The sequence below is a fragment of the Ursus maritimus genome, unplaced genomic scaffold, assembly GCF_017311325.1.
Source record: "Ursus maritimus isolate PB19 unplaced genomic scaffold, ASM1731132v1 scaffold_17, whole genome shotgun sequence".
Classification (NCBI taxonomy): domain Eukaryota; kingdom Metazoa; phylum Chordata; class Mammalia; order Carnivora; family Ursidae; genus Ursus; species Ursus maritimus.
This window is the reverse complement of record NW_024424119.1, coordinates 23,996,638-24,017,392: the sequence shown is the minus strand read 5'-3', so window position 1 is coordinate 24,017,392 and position 20,755 is coordinate 23,996,638. Positions and strand designations below refer to the sequence as shown.

At 48.3% G+C, this 20,755-nt stretch overlaps 2 protein-coding genes across 6 annotated transcripts in view; both read left to right on the top strand.

Annotated features, from left to right (window-relative positions):
- FAM219A (family with sequence similarity 219 member A) overlaps nt 1-5,142 on the top strand; it is a 52,067-nt gene extending 46,925 nt beyond the window's left edge. For 2 of the 4 annotated variants that reach the window (XM_040631539.1, XM_040631541.1), the window contains exons 3-6: nt 533-635; nt 862-942; nt 1,583-1,637; nt 2,211-5,142. In XM_040631539.1, coding sequence (XP_040487473.1) covers nt 533-635; nt 862-942; nt 1,583-1,637; nt 2,211-2,366 — 395 coding nt within the window. In that variant the 3' untranslated portion in view covers nt 2,367-5,142. Of the gene's footprint in view, nt 1-532; nt 636-861; nt 943-1,582; nt 1,638-2,207 lie in introns of all 4 variants that reach the window. The other 2 variants (XM_040631540.1, XM_040631538.1) reach the window with 1 other exon arrangement.
- Nucleotides 5,143-5,706: 564 nt separating this feature from the next.
- On the top strand, nt 5,707-20,084 carry CUNH9orf24 (chromosome unknown C9orf24 homolog). 2 transcript variants are annotated; one of them, XM_040631394.1, is made up of 7 exons: nt 5,707-5,841; nt 14,351-14,495; nt 16,593-16,705; nt 17,650-17,725; nt 17,936-18,170; nt 19,401-19,487; nt 19,932-20,084. In XM_040631394.1, exons 1-7 carry the CDS (start codon nt 5,707-5,709, stop codon nt 20,035-20,037), a joined length of 897 nt encoding a protein of 298 aa, XP_040487328.1. In that variant the 3' UTR covers nt 20,038-20,084. The 2 variants fall into 2 exon arrangements, with proteins under 2 accessions (XP_040487328.1, XP_040487329.1); XM_040631395.1 differs by having other exon boundaries at nt 17,936-18,165; nt 19,932-20,069.
- Nucleotides 20,085-20,755: the final 671 nt, after the last annotated feature.

The following is a 20,755-nucleotide window of genomic DNA, read 5'->3' as shown; positions in this document are numbered from 1 at the left end:
AGGACCTAAGACATACTGGTGAATGGTGAATAAATAAATGACTGAATAAATGTATTCTATTTTCCCAACCTGACCTCCCTCCAACTTCACCCCTCCATCCCATCTGGATGCATACTTATTTTGCTCACTTGTAAATGCATTTTTATATATGCTATCCCTCCTTCCTACAATGCCCACCTCTCTCCAGCTCAGGGTATCACCTGCAAGAAGCCCTGACTTCTCCATCCTTCTGCTTCCTTACTCCCTCTCCAGCCTTTCTGTGGCATCAAGCATACACTAACTGCCCCACATGGGAGTACAGCTTCTGGAAGACAGGGGTCAGCCTCTTCCTGTTGCCTCTTACTACCTGCCTCAGATTGTACGGGGCCAAAACGGCCTCCACCAAGCAGCAGGGCCTGGAGCTGGGATCCCTGCTTCAGTTCCTAGAAAAGCAAGGGGTTTCACAATGGAGGCCCAGCCCAGTCAGTCCTGAGCAGTAAGGTAGGGTGGCCCTGGGAGCAGGACACAGCTTCCTTCCCATGTTCTCCTGCAGAGAAGCAGCGGGAGCTGGCCCGGAAGGGCTCCCTGAAGAATGGCAGCATGGGTAGCCCCGTCAACCAGCAACCCAAGAAGAACAATGTCATGGCCCGGACAAGGTAGAGGCCCCCCTACCCCACCTGGACCCTGCCAGTCAACATCTATTTTTGCTGGTCCTACGCCTCTCCTTCTTCCCTCCCTCCTCAGGCCCAGCTCCTTTCTGAGAGGAGAGAGTCTCAACAGAATCCAAGGGGCAGGGGGAAGTGGTGGGTCAGGGCCCAATCCAGTTCCTCACCAGGCTATGCGCTCCAGTTGCCAATCCAATCCCCTAAATTTTCTACCCAGGCTGGTCGTCCCCAATAAAGGCTACTCCTCGCTTGACCAGAGCCCAGATGAGAAGCCACTGGTAGCCCTTGACACGGACAGGTGTGTACAGGGATGCTGGGGCAGCCGGGCAAGCCACAGGAACCTGTATGAACGTACAAGTGGTCTTTACAGGCCACACCTGCTATACTGTCAGAACTGGGATGTGGGTGTTCCTCAGACAGCCAGGAGCTCTCCAAGGATGAATCCCCAGGGAATGGAATTTTTTAATCTGGCAGTAGGAAAGAGCAGAGAGGCAAAGGAGACTGGCACAGTCTGATGCTGTCCTGGCACAACTGATGCAATCACTGCCCCTTGACTGGGCCCTCATGCAATGTCCAATGTCCTGCTCCGTCTAAGGGAGGAGCCCTACTGCTGGGAACGCACCTGGCTACCCTTGAACTTTGGGAAAACCCAACAAGTCAGGGGGATTTGAGCCTAGAAAAAAGGTGAGAGGAATTGGGGTGAGGGATGTAACAGCTCTGTTTAGAAGGAGGTTAAAGGTGGCAATTCGTTTAGAAGGGCAGGGCTAGGGAACCTGGGCATTTGCACAGCAAGCACAATCTTTTATTTAGATCTGTTGTTTACTTGCAAGTGTGGGGGAGGGGGAAGGTATAGACTGTTGGGGTAGGGGGTGGGGTACAGGGAGTTCTCTGTTTAATATCAGAGAATCACTTCTCTGTCTTTTTTCTTCCACTATCAGCGATGATGACTTTGACATGTCCAGATACTCCTCCTCTGGCTACTCCTCTGCTGAGGTGAGGCCCCACTCCTTAGGACCCTAGACACACCTGAGCAGGTCCACCTTCATCCAGGAAAAGGGGTGGGGCCAACACCAAATCGTACCCTGAGAGAAGCAATGGGCAAAACTAGGTGGAGCCCCATGGGGACAGGGCATAATGGGGTGGGGCCTGGGATGGGACAGTGTCGGAAAGAACCTGGAGGCTGTTAGACACTGGCCTCAAGTGGGGGGAGCCCAGTTTTAGGGGCAAGGCTTAAGCCTGTGGTTAGAACAGGGCTCCTAAACAGAATGGAGTGTGAAATCTAGGCGATACTTAATGGGGCTAGGCCTGAAATAGGGGCCAGCCAAATAGAGGCAGAAGTTGCCCTTAGAATGGGATGCCCTTTGTAGAGAGGCAGGGCCTCAAGAATGTACTTGTAAGGAAGTGAGGCTAGAGCTGAGGCTGGGGCCTAAGAAGGGGCAAAGCCTGGCCTTTTGGTAACCTGGGAGGGGACTGAACAGGGTGCAGATGGCCTGGGGATGTGGTCCGGCTGTGGGTGGTGCCTCCAGATAGCCTGAGCCTCACCTCCCTCCCCTTTGTCTACAGCAGATCAACCAAGATTTGAACATCCAGCTGCTGAAGGATGGCTACCGGTTAGACGAGATCCCTGATGACGAAGACCTGGACCTCATCCCCCCCAAGTCCGTGAACCCCACCTGCATGTGCTGCCAGGCCACGTCCTCTACCGCCTGCCACATTCAGTAGCGGGCGGGGCCATTGCGGCCGCCCGGGGCAGGGCCCCCGTGGGCCAGGTCGGACAGGGCAGGGGCCAACCCCTCCCCAGCTTGTCCGCCTGCCCCCGGCCCCTGTGCCCCCTACAGCCGCCAACCTCGTAACAGTCATTGCTTCCTCCTATGGTAGGACGTGTACCTCTGTGTGTTCATGGAGCCGGAGAAACCAAAACCGGGTCTTTCTCCACCCCGGGGGCTGAGGAGCGCTGGGGGCTGTTTGTTCAGTTACTTGGGGGACCTTGCCCAGCACCCTGCCCCCCTCCCCGAAGCTGCAGTCTGGTGGGGGAGAGGAAGGACTAGACAGCAGGGAGGCCAACACTAATGAGTGGGGGTAGGGATCACAAAGCCAGGGGCTTGGCCCCGCCCCAGTGAAGCCATGAGCCCCCCAGCCCCAGCCTGAGACAAGGAAAGGGGCTGGGAGGGAGAAAGGCCCAGGGCAGTGGGAGCAGGGCCCAGCACCTCAGAGCCCCTTCCACATGCCCCCTGCCGGCCCATATAACTATTTGTCTCCCCCTCCTGTCCAGATGGGAAGCCTGGCAGGGCTGCCTAGTGGGATACTGCCCTCCCCCCCCCACCTCCCCACCCCCACATAGTATCACTGCCTCACTGCCTTCTTCCTCCTCTTTGCCCCATTCACCCTGTTCCTTGCTCTCTGGGTTGTGGAGAAGGATAAGATGGGCCTCAGAGACAGGCCAGTTTGGGGTGATATGATCTGTCCTCACCCACCCCCAACCAGTGCATCTATTTCTCTGCCAACTCCTGTAACCCCCCACGCTTCCGTTCATTGGTCTCCATCCCAGGCTGGAAGCAGGAGGTAGGGCCGGCCTTGAATGCCCCATTCCCATCTCTCTTCAGCCCAAGATTCCAGACATCGCTTCGCAGAAGAATCTTCAAGGAGGCAAGCTTAGGAGAAAACAGTGGTTGCATGTGTATGGTAGGGAGAACTTGGCAGAATGTGTGTGTGTCTGAGGCTGTCAGGTTGTGTGTCTGTGTCTCTGTGTTGGGCCTGTCTCTCCAGATGTCTGTTTCTGTCATGGATGCGAGCGTCCATGGTGGGAAAGTGTGTAGTCTGTTAGCGATGTGAGAGGCTGCTCAACAGTGGGCTGAGAGCCTTGGCCTGGGAGTCAGGAGCTTGGGTTGTGGCCATCATGCTAGCACTCTCTGCGATCTCAACAAGCACTTGTGTTCTCTGAGCTTTAGTTTCCTCAACTGTAAAATGAGCCGTGTCTGAAATTACTTTTAACGTCTTTTCAAACCTGAAGGAATTTCTTCATAGGAATTTCTGTGGAGTGTGTAGGCAGGTCTCTGTGTGTCTTTGAACACACCTGAGGGGCTTCCTGAGTTGTGTGCCTGTGTGGAAAGGAGAAGGGAAGTTCCAAAGGGACATCTGTGTGTTTGGGATCTATCTGGGAATACTTGCGTATTCTGTGAACATATATGTGGGGGGGTATATGTTGTGTGTGTCGCTCTCTGCGGCATATGTGAGTCAGAATGTGTATCCTGCTGCTTCTGCTGCTGGTGCTGGTGGTGGGGGAGAGGGCAGGAAAGCTGAGGATGAAAATCGAGAGGGAAGAAGTGACCAAGCCCCCCCATCCCTGGACTAGGCAATAGAGACCTGCCCCCATGTGAAGAAATATGAAAGCACAGAGAGCCTAAGACTGCTCAGGTCTTATGCCTCACAAACCCCATATCCCAGGACCAGGGTGTACACTCCCCATTCCTCCATGCTGACAACCCACACATGCTGGTGTATCCACTCTCATATATACCACTCGCGTGGTGTAAGCGAGCAGAGGACACCCCCCTGGCCCACTCTCTGGATGCCATTCCTGGGAGATGGGAGCTGAAAGGTGGGGGGGAGAAGGGAGTGAGAAGAGAGAAAAAGGCTGCTGGCTTAGGAAAGGTAGTGCCTCTCCATGCACCACACCCCCAGGCTGCCAACTCCAAAGTTTTGAGGTGCAGCTCTCTACCCTCAATTCCTCCATCCTCCCTTACCTCCTCTCGTGCAGGGACCCTGGTTAGGTGATGAGAAAACACCAAAGGAAAGCAAGGACAAAGAAGGCACCTGCAGGGCCTACAAGGTCCATACTGGCCCTCATCTGAACCTCTCTCTGTCACCCCGGTCAGCATCCCCATTCCATCAGCTGGGCCCCACAGCCAAGCTTCCTACCACTACTATCATTACCCTGGGCTCCCTGACTCACCCTTCTAGAACATGGGTCCCTCCTCTTTTCCGGGCAGGGCCCCCACGAGGGCTCATTTAGACTACTGCCTTTGCTGCTGACTTGCTCTATGACTGGCCCACTGCTTGACCTCTCTGGCCCTGAGGAACCAGGGAAAAGCTCCCCATCCACAGGACACACTAGTTCCCTGGCAGGCAAGGGCTTCCAACTGAGGCAGTATACAAGTGGTGGAGAGAAGTAGGAAGCTGGTAGCCAGCACCTTCTGGGTCTAGGAGAGTGTGTGGGTCCCTCCTTCTGGAGTGTTGGAAGGGAGGAATTGAGGCCTTAGCTTGCCCCCCCATCATCCTTCCCCCTTGTAGATACTGCCTTAACACTCCCTCTACCCTCAGCTCTGGCTGCCAATCAGCCAGGTTTCTCCGTGCTCACTAATTTATTTCCAGGAAGGTGTGTGGAAGACATGAGCCGTGTATAATATTTTTTTTAACATTTCCATCGCAGTATTGACCATCATCCTTGGTTGTGTATCGTGTAACACAAATAATGATATTAAAAGCATCAAACAAGCCAGCCTCAGCTCCCTACCTGGGTCGTGGGCAAGGGGCAGGTGGGCTGGGAAGGGGAGAGAACTGATTCTCGGATACACATTTCACTCTGCTTCCACTCATGGGTTCCCAGGCCAGGCCAGCCCAGCCACTGACCTGCTGCATGACCCTGGACAAGTCACTTGAATCCTCGGAACCTCCATTTCTCTTCATCAAAGTGAGAAGTTTGGCCTAGATGATCTCCAGGGACCCTCTGAACTCTTGGAAATTGGACTCTTTTGAGAGGCTCGAGGCAGGAGGAGGCTGGGGGTAGGGAGGGAATTGGATTTCCTCACCTCCCCAGGGATGGGGCTGAGCCAGGTGATATCATAATGGGCAGTGCCCATCCTAGAGGGGGAAGCAGGGTGGGGTATGAGCAGGAAGGTTGTGAAGGAGGGCAGCTGAGAGATCCTCCATAGGAGGGCGTCACAGCAGCTAGGGGCACTGGCCAGGCTGGAGGTGTGGGCTTTCTGGGAGAGGGGGTGGTCACTGATGTCTTACAGGAGCCCTTGGTAGGTAGAGCCCACCACAGCATCCCCTAGACCTCACTATGTTCCTCTTCTCCCGCAAGACCAAGACCCCCATCAGCACCTACAGTGACTCCTACAGGGCTCCTACCTCTATCAAGGAGGTCTATAAAGACCCACCTCTGTGGGCCTGGGAAGCCAACAAGTTTGTGACGCCGGTAAGTAGAGGCTGGGTGGGTGGGCAGGCAGGCCAGAGTGTATGGTCATGTGTGTCTGAATGACTGGTAGTGTGTGGTTGTCATTATGTGTTGGTAATTATTTGTAGCTGTGTGTGTGTGCGTGTGCATGCACGTGCACACGCATGCATGTATGTATTTTATTCATTTGCCTAGGCATGGAATTTATAATAATGTATACAATAATACAAAATTCTGCCCTCATGGTGCCCTCCTACTCCCCCAGGGTAGGAGTGGAGAGAGACAGATAATTATCAAGAAATAAACAAGTTTTAGAAATTATCCAAAATGCTGTATAGGAAATAAACAGGGTAATGGAAATGGCAAGTAACTAGGCAGAGCTACTTAAATAGGGAGGTCATGGAACACCTCTCTCTCATGGTGACATTGAGTAGAAACTGGAAAGATAAGAGAGAACTAGCCCCGTGAAGAGCTGACAGAATAGGGTTCCAGGCAGAGTGATCAGAAAATGCAAAGGCCCTGAGGCTGCCTGTGGAGTATGCCAGAAAATGTGCTATTGTCATGTTTTCATGCATATATATCATAGTCTTCTTGTGTCTGTATGTCTGTACTTGAAGATGAGGGGCCAAGTGGGTCTGTACAGCTTTCACAAAATGGAGACGAGATCTGTGACTCTACTTGTAACTCTGCCAAAGGGAATTTATCTGTATGTACCATCCAACAAATGGTGAGTATCTGCATGTGCCAGGCACAATGCAGATACAACAACGAAAGGCCAGGCTGTGCCTGTGAACAGCTCCCGGCAGACGAGTGAACAAAATAGGGTTGCCCAGTGGATGTACTGATACAAGAGCTGGAAAAGGGAGAGCATTCCTGGTTCTTGAAGGGCAGGGCTACTAGGACATCCTGATGGTGGAGGCTTCCAACAGAAAGGAGTCAGGGGAGAGGGGAGCCTAGGGAGAGGGGTCCACCAGGAATTAATAACTGGAGCAGAGGGAAAGGCTAGCCCAATGGTGAGAGGAGCCACAGTGGGAAGAGATTGGAGGGGCTGAGGCTCAGGGCAGGAAGCCCAGTAAGGTGGTGAAGGATAAGGGAGGAGGGTGTAGATGAGAGATAAGGAGAGACTGTGGCAGTGAAAAGGGAATTTTTTGAATAGGAGAGAATTTTTTAAATAGTGTTTATAATTATGAAATAAATATATGCTCAATGCAGAAAATGGGATAACTCAGAGAAGCACAGAGAAAAAAAGGCCTCTGATCTCACTACCCAAATTAACCATTGTTAATTTATTATTATATGCCATCTTAGGAAGCAAACATTTTTTATGAATATGGCATTACATTGTATACTAGCATTTTGGAATCTTGCTCTTTGCATATAACCACATATCGGGTACATTTTTCGTGTGTAAAAATATTCTATAATGTCACTTTAATGACTATGGTGTTTTATTTTACGAATGTACCAAAATATATTTAAGGAATCTTATTGGAAATTTAGATCATTTACAAAATGTTGCTAGTATAATCATTTGCGTACATCTGTAGACATCAACTATCTCCTTAGGATAAATTACTAGACATGAAATTTTTGGGAGAAAGGATATGCACACTTCGAAAACTTTTGTATACACTTCAAATTGCTGTAATAAGGGTTATAACAATTTACATGCCCACCAGAAAAATACGAGAGTGCCTGCCTGCTTTTTGACATTCATTCAATAGGAGGGAATTTTAAGAGTAAATCAATAGATCCTGGTAACCATCTGGGTATAAAGAAGAGAGGAGAGGTTAGCATGACTCCTGGGTTTAGGGCTCTGGCAACTAGAGGAATAGGAGTTTGGAGATTTGGAATTGCAGATTAGAAAAAGATTTAGAGTTCATTTTGGGACAAAAATATTTGAGGACTTAACAGGAAATATCTGGTAGGTCGCTGGATATACTTATCTGAAGCAAAGGGAAAAGGGTTGGGCTACAGATAACAGATTTTGAAATCATCAACATACAGGCAGTAGTTAAAGTCATAGGAGTGTATGAGATTGCCAAGGAAACATAAGAAAGAGGTCAAGGATGGCCTTTGGAAAATACAGATTATTTAAGAGGTAAGTAAAGGAAGAAAAGCCATAAAAGGAGACAGGGTGATAGGATGAAAATCAAAGAGAAACCAATAAAGACAGCATTATAGACAAAGGTCAGTGTCAAATGTCAACACAGACATGGATCTCTTGGATGTAAGAACCCTTAGCAATCTGGCCAGACAGCTTCAGTGAGTGGAGAGGAGTGAAAGCCAGACAGCAGTGGGATTATGAATGAAGGAAAGGCTTCTGCTTCTGGCAGTATGCTGATCTAGAAACTCTCAAGGACTCTCCTGCTTCAAAACAACTAAGTCTTGCATAAAAATTATTTTTTTTTCTGGACTCTCATGGAGGTGAATGGTAAGTATACTTAGGATGCCCTGAGAATGAATGCCAATATCAGCACTACAAGCAGGAGTTTAAGCCTTAAGTGAGGTGAAGAAACTAAACCTTAAACTCCAAAATGAACCAGAAAGTTTAGTGATCTCTGGCTCCCTGCCCCCACCACAAACATACGTGTGCATGTACACAAACACACACGCATACACAGTGAATGTGTATCCTTTGTAGTGGAAAATAACCTTAATGTAGGTTTAAAGGTATCCTTCAGAGTAAGGCCAATCAAATCTGAGTTCGCAATAAGAGATATAAGCAAACCACCATATGACTGTCAGCAGAAACAACGAACAACAGACTAAAACCTCCAAGGACTTCAGATATTGGAATTAACAGTTAAGAATACAAAATAATTATCATGAATTTTTAAAAATAAAGTGAAATCATCGACATGAGCAAGCAACAAGTGATTATATTTTTGAAAGACCAGACAAATGTAAAAAAGTGAATAGAAAATTTAGAAATAAAAAAATATAGGTGTTAAAACCAAAACCTCAGTAGATGGGTCAAAGGGCAGATTAGAGTGTCAGTGAGATGACACAAAGAAATGGAAAGGCATTCCTTGCTCATGGACTGAAAGAAAAAAATATTGTTAACCTCTTTGACATTGGCTGTAGCAACTTTTTTCTAGATATGTCTCCTGAGGCAAGGGAAGCAAAATCAAAAGTAAACTATTAGTCTGTATCAAAATAAAAAGCTTCTGCATGGCAAAGGAAACAATCAACAAAACTAAAAGGCAACCTACCAAATGGGAGAAGATATTTGCAAATGATATATCTGATAAAGGGTTAGTATTCAAAATATATAAAGAATTTATAAAGCTCAAAACCACCCAAAAAACAGATAATCCAATTTTTAAAATGGGCAGAAGAGGGGCGCCTGGGTCACTCAGTCACTTAAGTGTCTGACTCTTGATTTCGTCTCAGGTCATGATCTCAGGGTCGTGAAATCAAGTCCCTCATTGGGCTGTGTGCTGGGTGGGAAGCTTGCTTAAGATTCTCTCTTCCTCTCCCTCTGCCCTCCCCCATGCTCTTTCTCTCAAATAAAATAAAATGGGCAGAAGACATGAACAGATATTTCTCCAAAGAAGATATACAGATGGCCAGCAGACACATGAAAAGGTGTTCATCATCACTTACCAGTAGGGAAATGCAAATCAAAACTACAAAGAGCTATCACCTCACACCTGTCAGAATGGCTAAAATCCACAACACAAGAAAACAACAGGTGTTGGTGAGGATGTGGAGAAAGGGGAACCTTCTTACACTGTTGGTGGGAACGCAAACTAGTACAGCCACTCTGGAAAACAGTATGGAATTTCCTCAAAAAGTTAAAAATAGGACTACCTACAATCTAGCTATCTCACTATTAGGTATTTACCCAAAGAACACAAAAACCCTAATTCAAAGGGATACATGAACCCCTATGTTCATAACAGCATTATCTACAATAGCCAAGATATGGAAGCAGCCCAAGTGTCCATTGATTGATGAAGGGATAAAGAAGATGAGGTATACATATATATGTGTGTATATATATATATATATACACACACACACATATATATATACACATACACAATGGAATATTATTCAGCCATAAAAAGTGAATGAAATCTTGCCATTTGCAACAACATGGATGGAGCAAGAGAGTATAATGCTAAGTGAAATAAGTTGGGCAAAGAAAGACAAATACCATATGATTTCACTCATGTGGAATTTAAGAAACAAAACAAATGAGGAAAGGGAAAAAAGAGAGAGAGACTAGGGGTGCCTCAGTGGCTCAGTTGGTTAAGCATCTGCCTTTGACTCAGGTCATGATCCTAGAGTCCTGGGATTGAGCCCCATGTCAGGCTCCCATTCAGCAGCGGAGTCTGTTACTCCTTCTCTCTCTCTCTGCCCCTCCCCTTGCCCATGCACTCTCCTTCTCTCTTTCAAATAAATAAATAAAATCTTAGAGAGAGAGAGAAAAACCAACAAACAGATTCTTAACGATAGAGAACAAACTGATGGTTACCAGAGGGGAGGTGGGAGGGGGGATGGGTGAAATAGGTGATGGGGATTAAGGAGTGCACTTGTGGTGAGCATTGGATGATGTATGGAATTGTTGAATCACTATATTGTACACCTGAAACTAATATAACAATGTATGTTAACTAACTGGAATTAAAATTTTAAAAAAGAGTATTAGTGAAATGACAGAGTGAAAGAAATTTCCCAGAATGCAGCACAGAGACCGAGTGGTTAAAAAATATGAAAGAAATATTAAGCAATATGAAAGACAAAAGGAGAAGATCTCATACACATCTACTCAGAGTACCAGAAGGAAAGAGCAGAAAGGGGAATAGGCATTATCTGAAGAGAAAAAGTCTCCAAATTTTCCAGAACTAATGAAAGAAATGAATCCACAGATATAGAATAAATAGAAGGAATTTCACACATAGGTACCTCACAGTGGAACTGCCCAACACCAGCTTAAGAGATGACCTTAAAAACAGGCAGAGAAAAATTGTTTTCAAAGTGTCTTCTTTTCTTTTTTCTTTCTTTTTTTTTTTTTTAAGATTTTATTTGTTTATTTGGGAGAGAGAGAGCACATGAGCAGGAGTGGGGCAGAGGGAGAAGGAGAAGCCGACTTCCCACTGAGCAGAGAGCCTGACGCAACAGAGGGCTGGATCCCAGGACCTGGAGATCACAACCTGACCCGAAGGCAGACACTTAACTGACTGAGCCACCCAGGCACCCAAAGTATCTTTCTTTCAATAACAGAAGAAAAATAAAGACATTTACAGGCAAACAAAATGAAAATGTTTATTACCATCAGAACTGTAATAAAGGAATTTCTAAAGGATATACTTTGGGAAAAGGAAAGTGATCACAAAAGGAAGGTCTGAGATGCAAGAAGGAATGGGGAGCTAAGAAATTGGTAAACGTGAGTTAAATTTAAGCAACCAATGTCAATGGAAAATAGTTAACAATATCGGATAAGTTGTATTTTGGAAAACAGTATCATGTAAGATACAAGGGTAAGAAAGGAATACAAAAAACTTATTATTCACAGACAATACAGTTGTGTACATAGCATCTACAAATTATTAGAACAAGAATTTAGAAAGTTGGGTGAATATAAGATAAAAAGCCAATCACATTTCTTAACCTCAATAGCAAATATTTAGGAAACATAACTTTATTTTATTTTTTTAAAGTTTTAATTTATTTATTCATTTTAAGTACTCTCTACACCCAACATGGGGCTCAAACTCATGACCCTGAGATCTAGAGTCACATAGAATATAGACTGTTCAATGGGACAATTGGTTATCCAGATGGATAAAAAGAAAACTGATCCCTAACTCACACCAATAGCAACTCCTGACAGATTAAAGACTTAACTATGGAAAGTAAAACTATTTGCTTTTAGAAGAAAATATTGGACGTTATCTCCATTACCTGAGAGTATGGCTATATTTCTTAAACAAGTCACAAAAGTACTACATAAAAGAAGAGATTAATAAATTCACATATGTTAAAATTAAGAACTTCTTTTCATCAAAAGACACTATAAAGAAAATGAAGATACAAGCCACAAACTGAGAATATATTTGCAACATGTAATTGACAAAGGATTAGTACATAGAATATACAACTATAATTTTCTGGGTTGAAATTAAACCTATGTATTTTGACTCTCTCCTGAAACCCTCTAAAACTCCTGTAAATGGATATTTGACACATAAACTCACAAGACTAGTGAGAGAGAAAGGACAATGGCTACAAAATTTCAGAGGCTAAAAAGTACGATCAATAAATAGTACCTGAGAGCAGATCTGAGAAAGTTGAATCCAAAGCCAGCAGTGGGAAACACAAGACATAATTCAAGTTAAAACTGCAGAATTTTCGGGGCGCCTGGGTGGCACAGCGGTTAAGCGTCTGCCTTCGGCTCAGGGCGTGATCCCGGCGTTATGGGATGGAGCCCCACATCAGGCTCCTCTGCTATGAGCCTGCTTCTTCCTCTCCCACTCCCCCTGCTTGTGCTCCCTCTCTCGCTGGCTGTCTCTAAAAAAAAACAAAACAAAACAACAACAACAAAAAAACAAACTGCAGAATTTTCAAAAAGGCTCAGGAATTGATAATACTAGGCTTCTCCGGAACTGAAGATAGGACAGGACCACAGCTAAAATAAGGATGATTTGAAAGCTGTTTAAGAAGCAGTTAAACCGGGGCATCTGGTGGTTCAGTCAGTTAAGCGGCTGCCTTCGGGTCAGGTCATGATCTAGGGGTCCTGGGATCCAGCCCCTCAACTGAGCCCCGTATCACATCAAGCCCCGCATCCAGCTCCCTGCTCAGAGGGGAGTCTGCTTCTCCCTCTGCCCCTCCCCCTCCCACCACCTCACCCCACTCATGGGCACGCTCTCTGTCTCTCTCTCAAATAAATAAATAATACCTTTTTTTTTTTTAAAGCAGTTAAACCCACTAATCCCCTCTTCTATTCCATGCCATGGGGTGACTGCCCGCCTCATCTCTGCAAAACTCAGAAGGCTAATTTTTTGGCAAGGATCTCAGGATTGGGATACCAGGCCCAGCTGAGGGCACGGTACCATACTGAAAACAGGTTAACCTCCACCTACTGAATGCCAACCCCCCCCCCAGTACCCCTCTTCTCCATAGATTCTCAGAACACTGGCAGCCAGGCCACTACCCGTAGGCCAAAGACTGAGAGGCTCTTCTGAAGGATCTGATCAGCCCAAGAGGGAAGACCTACAGATACTGACAGAATTTGACAAAAATAGTTTAGCCAGACCATCCTACAATGATGCTCTTGGTTGACAAAGCCCACCCACAGCTCAAAGCCTCCAATAAGCTTTTTTTAGTCTCCTACTCATAACCATGAGCAGACAATCAAAGATACAGACATCTGAGGAAAGCCTCTAAAGGGAAAACTGATGATGTCTATGAGTTCTTCTAAGTGACAGGGTGTGCGTGTGTCTATGTGTAAAGGTCAAGAGAATGCCAAGTCATGCGGCTCTTTCACCCATATGGAGTATGACTGTGCAGGATCTGCCCACAAAATAAAACCTCAGCTGGGCACAAAGATCCAACAAACTCCTCAGCTGAGGGGCTTTCAGGGCAGTAGGGGCACCAGGTCTCATCTTGGCCAAGAGAAGCTTTTGCCCTTTAGATCGTTAGAGGGAAATGTGGGTAGCAGTGGCTCCATCCCAGCACCTTGCTGCCCACTATGAGGAAGTCTTTTCTAGTCTCTGACTTTGCTGGGTGTCCCACCCCTGTGACCCAGCTGCCTTTTCACACCAGCTGCTTGCAGCGATCTATTGGTTTATAACTAACTTGGCATTCTTCCATCAGCTGAGGACAAGGGAGCTCCAGAGGTAGGTCTTACTCAGGAATCACACAGATCTAGCCCAACAAGGGATTGAAGGAGATAAGACAAGGTAAACCCCAAGAAACAGAGGAACCAGGGGCTGAACCAAGATCAGGAAAAAGGTCAGGGTAGGATAAGAATGAGGGCAAAGAGAGTGTCAGGGTCAAGGGTGATATTGGTGTCAAGATCAGAGCCACAGTAGAATCAGGGTCAGGAAGGAGTCAGAGAATTAGATTTTAAATTAGGTGTCCCTCTGGCCCCATCCTTCATCCCCTTCAAGGTGCCAAATTCCCAGAGCGCACTCCCTTCCAAAACATCTGCGTAAGGTAGCTGGATCCCAGGGCCTGCTCCCAGATAGCACACAGTCTGCAAGAAAACAGGAACACCCAGCTCTGCCCTTAAAGAGCTCCCAGTCAAGAAAAGGACAGAAATGAGAACATCAGAAAAGCACTCTGAGGACAAACGCCTGGCTGTAAGCCCTAGCCTTGGATAGAAAGAAAGGAAGAAAGTGTGATTCAAACAAAGAACAGTGCAGAGGGGCCAAGACTGGCATGGGGATCCCTCTGACATCAGGAGGACACCCAACTGGGCTGACTTTCTCAATAGGGGCTGGATCTGAGTCCAGCAAGACACCAAGGCTGGGGCCTTTATGCATCTAGTCAGTTCCTCTCCTCTTCCCTTGCCCAGGGCCTGACTCAGACCATGCAGCGCCACGTGGATCCTGAAGCCCTGCAGAAGATGGTCAAATGTGCTGTGCAGGACTACAGTTATAAGGGTTCTATACCAGGCCACCCCTACTTTCCTGAGAAATACTGGCTCTGTCAAGAGGAAGGTAGGACCTCACCCCTTACCTACCCAACAATGACCCCACTCAGAGATTTCAAGAATGACCCTTAACCTCAGCCCAACTTGAATTCTGGCCTCCACCCTGATCCCATACCAACTTTATCCCCACCCACCCACCCACAATCTGGGCTTCTCCAATCATCTCCACTCAAGCTTGACTCCCAACCACAGGACCTGACACTAACCCTGACCCTGGAGGAGGAGATCCAGGCCCTGCCTTTTGGGAGTTTCCCATTTTTGCCAAAGAACTGAAAGAGGCCTGGGTCCTTTCCCTAGAGAGATGGAGGGAGTATTAACTCTTCCAAACAAATCCCTCCAGGTATATTCCAGGGCCATCTTTTCCCATTTTTTTAGTGACCCTGTTCCATCAGTTTCTCCATCTCTCCAGCATCTCTCTGCCCCACCACACCTCTTTCCCCTTGACCTGGAGCCTTTTCTAACCCCTTCCTGCCTAAAAATTCTCTCTTGCTCCTCTCCTTCACAGCCAAGATTCTTAGAAACATAGTCTATACTCACTGTCTCTACTTCCTCACTCCTTGTTACCCCTTCTGAGAAATTATCTTTCCCACTTGGTTAGGTGTTTGTGACGTCTCACTGTACATTCCGAAAGAACAGAGTCTTGTTTTATTCACAGCTGTGCCCCTCCATCTAGTATAACCAGGCCTCATAAGTGTTTATTGAATTAATTGATGATAAATATTTATCCAATTGAAATTGGGAGTCTGCAGCTCCTACATCCAAACATTTAAACTGCTCTTGTGTAGTTCTAATTACCACATCCATGGGACTCTTCAATCTTTACCTTTTGAGACCTACACTATCCATTTCACTCTGACCACTCTCTACTTCTTGATACTCCTTCCTTCCTTAGCTTCTCTGATGCCTCAATTTCCTGGGTCTCTTGTCCCCCCACTCTGGAAATGTGGGGTTCCTCAGGGTGCTAATCTGAGCTCTCTTCTCTCTTTACTCCTCTCCTGAGACCATTTTATGTAACCGATGTTTTAACGGACAACTCTTAAGTCTTTATTTCTACCCTTGACCTCTCACTAGAATTCTACTCTCCATCTGATTATGGTCAACTTTACCTGAATTTCCCCCAAACACCTCAAACTTAATATGTCCAACTCATCAATCCAGAACTCCAAATTCCAGCACCTGCCCCACACATATACACACCTGCTCTTCCTCTAGGGCTCCCAGACCTCCTTTCCTGGTGTCTTGCACATGTGTTCTTTCAGACTGTTAGGGTAGTAGATCATGGAAGGTCTTCAGAACAGACTTAGATGACTGGGTGGGTGGGACTTTGGAGGATTTTAAGTAAGGAAATGTCTTGGTCAGATTTTCTTTTGTGAAAATCTATGTACAGATTGGATTGTAGAATTTCAAAAGGAGGTAGGGAGGTTAGTAGGCCAATAGTAATAATAGTTTTCTATGTGCCAGGCATTGTTCTAAGTGTTTTACATGTATTAACTCATTTAAATCTCACAACAACCCTATGAGGTAGATAGTACTATTACCCCCATTTTAAAATTGAGGAGGCTGAGACACAGTGAAATTAATTAATTCGGTCAAGGTCAGACAGAGCTAATATTTGGCAGAGCTGAGATTTGAACCCCAAATGTCTGTGAAGTCCATTCTATTAACCACGACATGATATTGTCTCCTCGTTAAGGCACTACAGAGATACAGGGGTAAGATCATGGGGGACTAGAAGAGGGAATAGAGTTAAGTGATTTTAAGGAGGCAGGATAAGCAAACTTTGGAACCTGGATGTGGAAGAGGAGAGGGAGGAAATAGGAAGAGGATCCATTTTCAGGTTGGCTGATTCAGAGAGGGTGGTGCGAGGATGCAGTGATCAGCTCAGAGGATCCAGACCCCACTCAGAAACTTGCCTTAGGTCAGAAATGGGCTGCATCTCAGTGTCTAAATCTGGGGCCAGGCTGGGCTTGACTGGCCTGAGGGATATTAGTAAGAGTCCCGTTTTGTGCTGGGGCTCAGAGGAGAAACATCTAGGGGAACCCAGATCCTGGGGTAGAATAAGGAGTAAACAATGTCTTGTGTTTCCACCCCTCTGATCAAATAGAGAAATGGAACCCATACTACCTATGCGGTGACCGGTATAACATATGGAGGATGGGGCCTTACAACTGCACCGGCTGGAACAAATATACCACATGCCTTCCCCGGCTACCTAAGGTATCTACTGTCTCCCTCCACTTCTAAACCACAGGGACTGGTATTTCACCATTAGTTCCTCATCCCTTTCCCACCAACAATGCTCCAGGGCTCTTTCTCAAGTGTGAAACTAGGATTTGCATTTTCTAGGAGACAAAGGAGTCCAGGAGTGGAGCTATATGAATAGCTCCTGGGTCCCCTGGATCCCAATCTCTGGCTGGGCCCTGTGGGGATACAATGAGTGTGCACTCCCTGACTTACTCCCTTCCTGAAGCTTGCCACCTGGCCTCTTCCCACGTGGTCTGGCTAATGAGTCTACCTGCTCCACTCTCCCTCCTTTGTGATGTGAGCAAGGACAAGAGAAGGGAGACCCAGGCCACCAGTGACAGTGCAGATAGAGGAGAGTCTTTCAAGGAGATAGGAAGGAGCCCAGCTGCAGGCCCAGGCCAGAGGGAAGAGGAAATTTGAGAGGATGAGAGGCCAGAGCAGAGGTTCTTAATTGTAGCTGATGGCTGACCTCGGGTTAACTGAACTCTTTTGCATCAGAACTTCCTCAAGAATCAGGATTTTTCACAAGTCTTCCAGGTGATTCTGATGGGCAGGCAATATTATAATATTGACACTACCTCTCCCCAGTTAGAGACACTCCAAGGCATAACTGCGCAGAATCAGCTAGACAAAGAGAGGTAAAATCAAAGGCGAACGCTGAGGCAGGGGTGCCAAAGGCCTAGGTCCAGACCCCATCCCCCTATAGCTCCATTTCCTTCCCTTCCCATCCCCCCGCCCCCAGGAGGCGGAGTAACCGCGTTGCCCGGTGACAACCCTAAACACTCAGAGCCTGGGAGAGTAGGGGAGCTTCGAGTGGGCGGGAGAAGACACGGCCTGGGACTGGTCTGGTGTTCAGGGACCTCCAACAGGAGGAACTCTTCCGGGTCAGCTTGAGGTAGCATGTGTGGCACTTTCAGGAGGCCGGAATGGAGACAGCTGTTCGAGGAATGCCTTTGCAGTGCCCTCCTAAGCCGGAACGACTCAACGCCTACGGTAACAGATGGTGGGGCAGTAGTGGGGTAGACCAGAAGGACGGTGGGATGGGCCCTGGGGGATGCGGCAGAGGTCAAATATAGAAGGTGTAACCCTGACTCCTCTATCTGTCCCTGTTTTTGTTTCCATCTCTTTCTATCTCTGTCCCTGTCTCTTCCCTCTCCTGTAACGCTGTATCTGGGTCTCCCCGGCTTGGGTCCGCGGATGCAGAGCGTGAGGTGGTGGTGAACATGTTGAACTCGCTGTCACGCAACCAGCCGCTGCCGCAGATCACGCCCCGATGCGGGTGCGTGGACCCTCTGCCCGGCCGCCTGCCCTTCCGGGGTTATGAAAGCCCTTGCTCCGGCCGCCACTACTGTCTTCGTGGGATGGACTACTACACCACCGGAGCACCCTGCACGGAACGCCGCTTCCGGCCTTTGTGCACAGAGCAGCCGACTGTAAGGTTCGCAGGGCCGCTCCCGCCTTAAGCAAGCCCCGCCCCCAAGAAGCCCCCCGCGCCCCCCCCGCCCCCGAGTTCAGCCTTACCCCAGCTGTGCGCGCTCCATCCCTCACCAGTTCCAGCTCTTCTCTGCCTCTATGCCAGATCCTGCCCCGCCTCCCACCGCCTCAATCCCCTTACTGGGCGCTGTCCTGTCCCGCCCTCCGGCCCCGGGGCCTGAGCTGACCGCTGAGACCGAGACCGGAAAACCCGCACGAAGATTCCCCCAGGTTCCCGGCCCTGTCGGTCCTGAACTGGGCTCAAGGTCAACCTGGCTCTGGAGGCCCCGCCAGAAAGTTGTTTTTTTTTTTTTTTTGCTTGTTTTTTGTTTTGGGGGGTTTTTTTGAGGAAGAAACCCCACACACCAGTCACATCCCCTTCCCACACCTGGTTCCCTACGTGGACACCCGGCCCTAGAGACGCAGGTTCTAGCCTGTGGAGTGCCATGTGTCCTCAAAAAAGAGGCCTCTATTCTTGGGTCTCAGGTCACCGTCGATAATGGGCAGGGTCATTGCCGGGTGTCATGTGAGCAAGGAAATGCTAACCGCATTACCGGAGGAGTCCTGGCCTTAGAGCCCCGCACCACCTCTGAAGGTAGACAGCCTAGCGCATTACTGCTAAGGAAACTGAGGCCCGAGCGCTCAGCTGCAACCCAGACTGCCGCGCAACCACCTTCCTGCACCAGGTGGCAGTCAAGGCGGGCGGAGCCTGGGAGAACTCCGAAGTCCGCGTGGGTTTAGAGAGCTTGCGGAGGAAAGAAAGGGGAGGAGGAGGGAGTCCTAGATCCTGCCCCTACCCCACGGTGATTCCCTCCCCCTTCCCCAGGCAGAAAGTCTGATTAATTGTGCGAGGCGGAGTCTCATCAGTCACAAGGGCAGGGGGGAGCGAGAAAGTGCCTGAGCCTTAGAAATGTCGTTAGTGCTGGAATAATTGCCCTCCAATGGAGAGGACCCGGCGGCTCCCAGCTCTTCAACGACTGGAGCCCGATCCTTGCCAGAGTCCAGCGTACTCCCACAGCCCAGCCTGGGCGGTGGAAACGAATCCTAATGAGGATAGGGACTTTCGGGTATCCTCCCAGGGGTGACGCTTGGATGGGGTCTTGAAGGGCCAAGAGGCCTGAGGGGAAAAGCCGGTCAGAGTCTTAATCTGGGTTTTGAGGCCCGACCTCTCCCTGCCCACCACTTCCTCCTCCAGGAGTGTATCGCCCTACGAGCACCGGTCCGGAATGCAATGTGCTGTCATAACTCCCCCGCCGTGGTACTACCCTTGTCCGAACCTTAGGTAAGTCCGGCGCAAACACATGCAAATGGCGTTTGGCGCAGGGGGAAACGCGGGGACGAGTTGGGGCGGGAACTGTCCGCTGCGATGCACTGACTGGAAGATGCCACCAGGGGGCGCTAGTGTCATGGGTCGTCGAAAGCCGGCAAGGGAATAGAGGACCCTCTATGAGAGGGCGCTGAGGCTGGCCTCCAAGGGTTACAGGTTGGCAGTGGGGCTCAGAGTCAAGAAATCAGGGCATTAGGTTCAGGGCTTGAAGTAAAGGAAAAGAAATTAATGTTAGTGAGCCAGTATTGGGAATCCGAAATTTAACAGTAGAACCTGAGGTCAGGAGGTCAGTGTTGGAGCATGGCAATATTAGGGGCAAAATGTTGGGATATGATTAGCTTTGAGAATTGGAATCAGACCTATGAGGGTCCAAAAGGGCTAACCCATTTCTCCCCACAGATGGGACACAAGTCACTTCAAGAAGACTGGTGGCCCCCAGAGAAACAACTATGTCGTCCACCCTGAGTTTGTGTCTGAAACCTATCCTGACTGCTACTGCTGGTAGAGCCCAGGCTGGCAGGGCCAAGGGGGCTGAGCAGTAAATAAACTCTTCACCCCAAAGGCCGCCTCCTTCATCCTTACCCCACAGGATCTGGCAGTGAGGAGCCAGTCACTCAGGCCTCTGCCAAACCCAACTGAGGTGCATTTTCTTAGTCATCCTTGCCCCGAGTGCCCTCCTGACACATAACAATAGCTGTGTCCTCCCTCCACCCAAACTAATGGGTCTACCTAGCCATGCAGGGCCACCCCAAGAGGGCCCTCCAGCTGACATTTGTTCAGTATCCCCCAAACCTAGATGTTCCCTCCCCCCTCCCCATCTCAGTGGATACAGTCTCACATTCTGCAGTCAGAGACTGTCCCTGTACCCAAAGGTCTTGATCTCTGCTCCCAGAGTCTCCACCACAGCCCTGACAAAGTCTGTGTTCTGACATCCTTGCTGCCCTCCTTTACCCAAGCCCAAGAGTCTAAAACATAATTTTGGAGGGTGTCATAACTAAGAGATTTCCAATTACAAAGCAAACCCTGTTTCTCTGTCCCTCCAGAAATAAGGGGTTGGTTGTTCTGGAATCTCTGGGATCTCTAGTATTTTTTCACCCAACTCCTCCTGGGAGCAGAAGTATGGCGGGGCACGTCCACTACCTCACAGCACGATCATTTCTAACGGTGTCACCACGGGGTGTGTGTTGCATGGTGAGACCAGCGGGCACACTGCAAAATACGAG

What these genes read in the sequence shown, in the direction of transcription:
- CUNH9orf24 (XM_040631394.1), top strand. Translation starts at nt 5,707, where the DNA reads ATGTTCCTCTTCTCCCGCAAGACCAAGACCCCCATCAGCACCTACAGT. An exon ending in CCAACAAGTTTGTGACGCCG is followed by an intron (nt 5,842 to 14,350) that starts GTAAGTAGAGGC and finishes TCCCTTGCCCAG; the next exon opens with GGCCTGACTCAGACCATGCA. An exon ending in GCCTTCCCCGGCTACCTAAG is followed by an intron (nt 16,706 to 17,649) that starts GTATCTACTGTC and finishes TGGCACTTTCAG; the next exon opens with GAGGCCGGAATGGAGACAGC.